Genomic DNA, 8,849 nt, shown 5'->3' on the forward strand with positions numbered 1-8,849 from the left:
AAGGATAAAGAACAACCAGACTCCACTGGCTACTTCTAGTCTGCACATGAAGTAATTTGGGCTGGAACCACATGAGGAGAAACAGCCCATTGGCCTCACTGTTGTGTTGCTCCTTTGTTTTCACAGGACTGTATGTAACACTGATACCCATCCCCAACAGGCCACTCCAAACCCTTGGCTGGGACAAAGGGATCTCAGACTTTTGTTATTTAGACCTGGTTTTTTTTGTTCTGTACTGCTTTCACTGCCTTTCACCATGCAACAATGTATTTTCCTTTATCTCCTCATAAGATCGTTCGTATTCATTTAAGCAACTTTTGCTGAGGCTGGGCCATGCAGTAAGTTTGGGTAGAAGGAACAGGTCTTTTTAAAAAAAAATAAGAAGCTGCAGAAAACAGAGCAGTGAGATAGCACTTCAGCATAGACAACACAGCACCATTTCCTAAAGAAAAGGAAAACATCTACACAACTAGCCATTGTTCGCTGGGAGTGACTAATCTAGTGCACTCACCCAGGGCCAGTGTCCTGGTACTGGCTCTGAAGCTTCTATAGATCCAGTGTCAAGTGAAACTGGTGACCAGTCACAAGTGGTGTGGGAGAGATGCCAGGCAAGGACTGAAGAACCATCCATGTGCCATGGATGGACATCAAACAGAGCAGAATCACAAGTGACTTCAGGTATGCCCTCTGTGGTTCAGTCACCATTCAGACTACAAAGTAGACATTTTCTAACAAGATGCTTTGATATGCTGAAACTACACTAAGGGTTATAAAAAAAAATAAAAATAAAAAAAGGGGGACAGTCGGCTTATGAAGGTACAGATACCTAAAGACAGGTACTAGTGAAAAATACCCAAGGGAATCCAGAGTTACAGGTAGCCAAACAGTAGCTCCAAGGGGTTCCCAAGAGATAACCACCTAGATGATATCTCTAAGATACACAGAGCAAATAATGGATATTTTTATCCTTAATTCATAGAATTTTAGCCAGTTGTGTAGGTATACCTAAATGAGCTTCACGCCACAGTAGTGCACTGCAAAGCCTCTAGCAGTGCCTTTGGAGCACTATGTGATACGGCACAGCCTGCAAACCCCAGCCCCAGATTCTGTGTAAATATTTTTATCTCCTGCTTCTGTGGCTACAGCATTGGCAACACTGAGGGAATCCTTTTAGAGTGAACCTCTGCCTACGTGAGCTGCAGACACAGCAACATGCTACATGCTCAGCGCTGTTCTGACACTCTAGGTTAAGAAAGAGTACATTGTTTTGACACTCTGTGGACCACTCTGTGTTTGCAGTCCAGCGTAGGAAAACCAGCCTATCCCATTTCTGGTTCCTCCCTCTAGCACACAGACCCAGAATATGGGGTTCATCACATGCGCATGGGTTGACATTTTAATAGGAACAGGAACAGTCAGATTGTTAGCTGTTTGTCACTGCTTCTGCATGCATCATCTTCCTGCCTGCTGTTGTGCCAGTGACGTTACTGTTATTATTGAGCTGGAGTAGAGGGCTGGGAATTAGTACTTGACGGGGAGGAAGCAGGGAAGTGGGAGGAGCAAGGCTTGTGGCTGCACATCAAGAACTGCATCATCAGGGTAAGAAGAGTTCAGTAAGGAGATCTGTGATCCTCATGTGGGATTTGTGGGGGGAGAAGTCACTTAGCAATGCAGTCACAGGCCATGTCTTCACATCAGGCCAGCAGTGAACCCTGAAACTCTTCTCAAATTCAAACTAGATGCCAACTCAGCTCCCTTGTGTATAGTCCTGGAGATGAAAACAATTTACAGGACAACATGAGTTTGACATCAGTCGGTTAAAATTGCCAGTGTGTCAGTGGCCTGGGTGAAACAGGCTAGAAAACTTCCTTTCTTGTTCTTGAGGAGGAGGTGTCTGCATCACTACAGACCTTCAATACAATTTAATAGCTGCTTCAATACTGCTTCAATACACTTTAGCAACTGCTATGCTGCACGCAGTTAGGAAGCCAGGAGGCCAAACACAGGTATTATTGGAAGATGCAATGTCATAAACCCAGAATTTTCCCCAGGTCTAAGCCCCTGGATTCAGTCTAGGCTATTCCCTGTGGCTCTGCACAAAAATAATACTTTCCTTCTGACTCACACTTCTGAAATCCTCTGACACTACTTGCAAACATGAGGAAATGTTCACACGTCCCAGGACAGACAGAAACAAGTTGATGATGCTTCCTTTACAAATGTTATGCATGTGAACTTGTGCAGGCTGGGACATGCTGGTCCATGTCATTCCCGCTGTGGGCTGCTTTATCCTTAAGAGATTCTGGCATGCACAGGTATAGCTGACCATTGAGCAGGACATCACACTACACTATACTAAGTGCTAAAAGCTTAGATACTAAAGCACCTGCCAGAGTTCTTGGAGGAACATTAGGGCCATCCAAAAGTAGATGTCATGATTCAGGTAAGAAAAATCTCACCCTAACATGCCTGTTTATTGCCACCAACCACAAAGGCAGTTTAAAGTGACAGGCTCCGCTGTACATGCCTCCACTCAAAGTGTAGCGTTAGGGTTAGAGATTTCTATTCCATGCTCACTTACACTCCTGTGCCAGGCAAGATTATCTGGGAGCTGCTACCATCTGAGCATATCTGCAACTAAGCAAATGTATTTCCTCCGCATCTGTCCTACTGATGTTCTGGATGAGAGGTCACTGAACACTGGGGCTTGGAGAGGGAGCATTGCCAAAAAGACTCTGAATTGAAGAAGCAGCATGCAAAGGTGGGCGGTGGCCAATATATGAAACAGCTCTCTAGAAGGCAGAGGGCACAGGTTAACACTTCGGATCTGCCGTGAGGATTTGTAATAGGCTTTTTCTTCCCCTGGTGCTGATATGAGTCCCACCCTGTGAGCAACTCAAGTGTTCATATCAATATATAGAGATAAAGCCACCACTCATATGAGTTTCCTGGGACACCCTAAAGGATTTATATGAGTACTTCGAGAAAAAGACCATGGATTTTATCATTAAGGAGCATCCAGCTTGCTCTTCAGTTTTGTCAGGATTCAAGCTGACTCTTTGCTATAGTTTGGATTTTTTCCACTTTAACTGTAATGTAGAAGCACAATGCCAGCAAAACAGCAACAAAATCTTGTCCTACTCTTGTTTATTCTGAGTCAACACAATGGCACCGGGCTGAATTGGATATAGGAAACCTTGGTCTTCTCATCTCTGCCACTGGTGTGGCCCTGGAGTGTCACGTCATGCATCAGAGGCAGCCTGCTGTCCCACTCATCCCTTGCTCCTGCAAATAGTAGATCCTCGGAGAAATTCTACTTGTCTGGATGAAGCATACAATTAAAGTATTATTTGATACATTCCAATCCATAGAAACATAGAATCGTAAAATGGTTTGGGTTGGAAGGGACTCTAAAGATCACCCAGTCCCAACCCCCCCCTGCCATGGGCAGGGACGCCGTCAACTCAATCAGGTTGCTTGAAGCCTCATCCAACCTGGTCTTGAACACTTCTAGGGATGGGGCATCCAGAGCCTCCCTGGGCAATCAGTTCCAGTGCCTCACCACCCTCACAGGAAAAAATTTCTCCCTAATATCTCATCTAAATCTCCCGTCTTCCAGTTTAAAACCAGTACCTCTTGTCCTATCACTCCATGTCCCTCCCCAGCTTTCCTGTAGCCCCCTTTCAGTACTGGAAGGCTGCTGTAAGGTCTCCCCAGAGCCTTCTCCAGGCTGAACAAGCCCAACTCTCTCAGCCTATCCTCTCAGGGGAGGTGCTCCAGCTCTTTGATCAGCTTTGTAGCCTTCTCTGGACTCACTCCAACCGATCCATGTCCTTCCTGTGCTGAGGACTCTAGAACTGAATGCAGGACTCCAGGTGAGGTGTCACAGAAGCAGAGGGGCAGAATCCTCTCCCCCACCCTGCTGGCCACATTCATTGTCCCCAGGGTACCAGTAATGAATTTTTGCGCTGGTTTGAGCACATTAATCCATTCCTTAGTACCTTCTCTTTTGCTGGTCAGTAAATAATAGTGAGCCCAGCTACTCCTAGAAAAAAAAGAAAAAGATATTCCAAGTATGTATCAGCTGAGTAACTGGGCTAAAATTGGCCAGCTATTTTGGCTTGTTTGCTGACAGTACCCTTTAACCGCCTGCTATTTGTAATGTGCAACTGGTCTGGCACATTACGTGACACACTTTCTGCCCCTTGTTTTTCAACTAAGATGTTGGAAACAGGGCAATGAACCAGATCCAGTAGGGACAGTCACGGAAAACAGCAGTGGTTTTGTCTGGCATCTCAAGAAGAGGTCAGGCTCATTACGCCTGTTTCAGACGAGTGAAAACAGAAGCACCAAAGCGAACCCCACAACACTGAGCCTCCCCAAGCACCATCAGGGTGGCTCAATCCTGTGTTCATTTGCTGTCCTTTTAAAAACAAAAATGATATTTTTCCTTTCTTATTATTTCCTCTACTTTACTTTATTTTACCTTTACTTTACTTTATTTTAGGTTTGGGTTTTTTATTTTAGAATAATGGAATCATAGAATGGTTTGGTTTGGAAGGGACCTTAAGGCCCATCCAGTTCCAACCCCCCTGTAATGGGCAGGGACACCTCCCACCAGATCAGGCTGCCCAAGGCCCCATCCAGCCTGGCCTCGAACACCTCCAGGGATGAGGCATCCACAGCTTCCCAGGGCAACCTGTGCCAGTGTCTCACCACTCTTATTGTGAAGAATTTCTTCGTACTGTCTAGTCTAAATCTTCCTCTGTTCCCCTTGTCCTATCATTGCAGGCCCTTGTATTTTATTTAATTTTATTTAATTTAATTTTATTTTATTTTATTTTATTTTATTTTATTTTATTTTATTTTATTTTATTATTTCATTTGTTTATTTTATTTTACTTATTTTGTTATTTTATTTTTATTTGATGTTTTTATTATATTTTATTATTTCATTTTGTTATTCCATTCCACTGCATTCCGTTCCGTTCCATTCCATTCCATTCCATTCCATTCCATTCCATTCCATTCCATTCCATTCCATTCCATTCCATTCCACCGTCTTCCACTCCGCGTTTTGCCGCGCGCTGCCCCCCGGCGCGCGCAGGCCGGCGGTGGGCGGGGCTGGGCGCGGGCGGTGCGGGGACTCGGCAGCGGAGGGAGCCGTATCCTGCGGGAGGCAGCGCGGCAGCATGAAGTTCCAGTACAAGGAAGACCACCCGTTCGAGTACCGGAAAAAAGAAGGGGAGAAAATCAGGAAGAAATACCCCGATAGAGTCCCTGTGAGTGCGGGGCGCCCGGCTTGGGCTGGCAGAGCTCCGCGCTCTTTGTTGTCCTTGCCGGCCGCCCCTTTCCTTTCTCTTCCCAGCGCTCCGGGACGCGAAGCCGCGGCGATGGGCGGTGCTGCCGGGCGGGGGACCCGTCGCGAGAAAAATCTGCGGAGTCTTTTCGTGGGGCCGGTGGGGGGGCGGGGATGGAGCTCACCGTGAGCTCCGCAAAAATGGAGGACAGTGAGGGCGGGTTAGCGCTGCGCTTGTCGGAGGAAGCCGAGCCTGTATCCGCATCACCTCATACTGCCCCTTCGCTTTTATTTCTCTTTCTTCTGGTCTGGCTTTTCAATGCAGTCTTGCTGTGTTTACCTTTGTATGAGGGGAAGAATGATGCTTCGCAGGCTTTCTGCCCTCCTGTTTAGACATCTTGTGGAAAAAAGCGTTACTCGGAAAACAAGGTCATCTTCTAGCTAAACTTCGCTTCTTCATCCTTAGGTCCCTTTGGAATGCTAAAATGCTAATTTGCTAATAATTCCAAAAAAAAAAAAAAAAGACAAATCAAATGTATTGTAATTTGGGGGGAGGTCTTTTTCAATAAACGTTTTGCAAATATTCTTTCCATTCCCACTGGAGAGATCTGTCCTAGATTTACTGCCCAGGGGTAGTGTGTGCAAAATAACTTCGACTCCCCTGTAAATCCAAGGACAAGAAGGGGGAACAGTTACACCACGTTTGCTCTGCAGGCTGACACTATTTTATATTTTGGGAGCAGCCCCCAAGTGGACTTGGAAAAGCTTCTGGAAGTCAGTATTTGGATGCGTTTATCCTAGGTGTTTTGGGGACCCATGGCACAGCATAGCAGGTTGAGCATGCAGCGAGTCAGTGGTTATGTGTGGGTCTGTTTTAAGATGAGGACCATAGAGGGCTCCATAGGTCGGGAGTCAGACAAGCTGTAAACCAAGGATTAACATGGCAGATTGTACAGCAGATCATGATAGTTATGTCTGGAAGATAAATCCAGTCTGGCGAGAGGTAAAAGAGGTCAAGATAGGGGGACATCAGCAGATCTTTATGGGCAAAGCCAGGAACGGAGTAACAAGTCGTCCTGTCATTAGGGATAAATGAAAGCGGCACTTGATGAGGCCCAGATGTGAATTGTCAGGGGTAGTCTGTTGTCAGAGCTGCATGTGGAGCAAATGAATGCAGCAGATAACTGTTCTTTATATTACTTCCGTCTCTGTCCTTCCCGACAGCAGGATCCTTGAAGATGACGTCCGTAACTGTTCTTTATATTACTTCCGTCTCTGTCCTTCCCGACAGCAGGATCCTTGAAGATGACGTCCGTTTGGCTGCCTTCACTGCAGTGCCCTGATACATCTCAGCATTCTGCTCAGATTATACAGTTGGCATGGTCCCGTGTTACCGCAGGCACCACCCAGCAACAACAGACATATGGATAATCCATATTTACCCTTTGCATTTCTTTGTAGGTTAGCTTGTGTGTGTGAAGGGTTTAGTACTTCAGAAGAGATACCTATGTTATTGAGCAAACAGACTAGCAGAGTACCTCCATTCCTTCCCTGCCTCTTTGCAAGAGGGGAATCTCTTTTAAGCTCAGTGATGGTCTGATTTAAATCCTTCCTAGGGATTTAGAAGCCCGAACACTCTCACCTCTTCTTCATTGTCATGACTTCTTCTTCTTTATTATATAATGACCAAGCTACAAGCCTCTCTATTGAGTCAGGGTGGTCACATCAGTGCTGCTGCCTAGCAGTCCTGCTTGTCAGTAATCTTTTTAATTGAAGGCAAGAACTAAAGGTTTCTCTCCAATGCAGTTTATTGTGTTAAGATATTGCCTTGTTGAATGTGTGGATTAAAAAAAGTGCCAAGTGCTGTTGCTGTTCAGCCTGCACCTGTTCAGTGAGATTGTGGAACTGCTCTCCCCTCCTAGCACTTAGTGACTACGTCTTGTATGAAAATGCACGTTCTACCACAAACTGTCTGAAAGAGCTTGAGTGCTTTGTACATACTGACTGAGGTGCTTGAAGTGGCAGAAATGACCATGTTTCTATTTTTAAAACATGCTTAGACTTTTTAAGGATTTTGGCAACATCCAAATGGTGAGGACATGTGCAAGCTAGCATCTCTATGATGTGACGTGCTTTGCAGGTATCTCCTTGGCTCTAGAAGGAGTCGAGTTAGCATGGCGCCTTCTCCAGGCTAAGTACCCCAAGCTTATCATCTTAACTTTTTTCTCTGGCATAGTGTCTCACTGATGTGACAGTACTATTTTGTTTCCAAAGAAAGCTTAGTCCACAGCAGTTAAGCCTTTTCTGTTGCACAACAGAACATGTGTTGCCAAAATACTGAGGGAACATGGAGCCCTTAGAAATTAGTCTCGCAGAGTGTCACATACAGTATTTACAATTATAGGGTCTAAGGTCCAGAAAATCTCTTATCTGTTCAAAAATATGTATCACACAAGAAAACAAACAAACAAACAAAAAGCTGCCTGCAGTTTTTTTTCTGCACAAGTTCCATGGAAACACACATCCAACCTTTGGAAAGGTTTCCAAGGCTTTTCATGGAAGTAACTCAGGTCACTTTGAAATACTTCCTGCTTATGAGGTAAACATCCTGCCTAGTTCTGCTAAGAAAAATTTCCTGTAGCTCAAGATCTCTTTCTCTGTTTGACCTTAAAGCTGCTGAGCTTCATGTTTTTCTATGTCATAATGACATAAGAATATAATGAGGATTAGTATTTTGTGTTAAAGGTGGATCCAGTTGCCCAGATGGTAGCCTGGTTTTTAATTATCAGATATTTATATGCATAAGGAAATGTCCATGACTATGTGAAGTAGGGAAAATGAATTTCAGAGTAGAAGATAACTAATGAAGAACTGAGGATAAAAATAACCTCAAAACATTCCCCAATGAGCTGTAGTTTCTCTTTAATTCTTTACCCCATTCTAGAGCACCAGATATTGGTAAATGTGGAAATTAGGATGTGGGACTACTGGGAGTAGCACTGATTTTGTGCTAAGCAGTTTGGAACTGTAACCTGGAAACAGTTCGACTTACTCGTGATACTTCTTGTGTTCACGTATTAGCCTCCTGACGGCTCCTTCATACAAAATTAACCTCCACTGGGACCATCAAGGTGACCTAATTTTTTTTTTCCACCTATTATGGTTTATTTTTATGTCTGTTCCATTCTCCATGTTATACTTACTATGCTTACTGCTGCAGTCTTGGATTGCCAGGGGTTTGAGGTTGTCTTCTCACCTATCTGTTCTTTAATGTGTATTTATTATAGGCTAAATAAATTTCTGAGAGCCTGGTGATCTCTCTTAAAGGGTAAAATTCTTTTCCACTGATGCTTTTTGGTCCATCTTGTATGATACTCATGGGTTGTTTCTTGCTTTCTCTCTCTCTCTCTCTTTCTCTCTCTCTCTCTCTTTCTCTCTCTCTCTCTCTTTCTCTCTCTCTCTCTCTTTCTCTCTCTTTCTCTCTCTTTCTCTCTCTCTCTTCTCTCTCTCTCTCTCTCTTTCTCTCTCTCTCTCTTTCTCTCTTTCTCTC

The 8,849-nt window shown here is 44.5% G+C and overlaps 1 protein-coding gene across 1 annotated transcript in view; it reads left to right on the top strand.

Moving 5' to 3' along the window:
• The first annotated feature begins 5,127 nt into the window (after positions 1–5,127).
• GABARAPL1 (GABA type A receptor associated protein like 1) overlaps positions 5,128–8,849 on the top strand; it is a 9,153-nt gene continuing 5,431 nt past the window's right edge. The window contains exon 1 of the mRNA XM_069863174.1: positions 5,128–5,282. Within this exon, the coding sequence (XP_069719275.1) occupies positions 5,193–5,282 (90 nt within the window). The 5' untranslated portion in view covers positions 5,128–5,192. The remainder of the gene's footprint in view (positions 5,283–8,849) is intronic.

This window comes from Phaenicophaeus curvirostris, chromosome 1, assembly GCF_032191515.1.
Source record: "Phaenicophaeus curvirostris isolate KB17595 chromosome 1, BPBGC_Pcur_1.0, whole genome shotgun sequence".
NCBI lineage: Eukaryota > Metazoa > Chordata > Aves > Cuculiformes > Cuculidae > Phaenicophaeus > Phaenicophaeus curvirostris.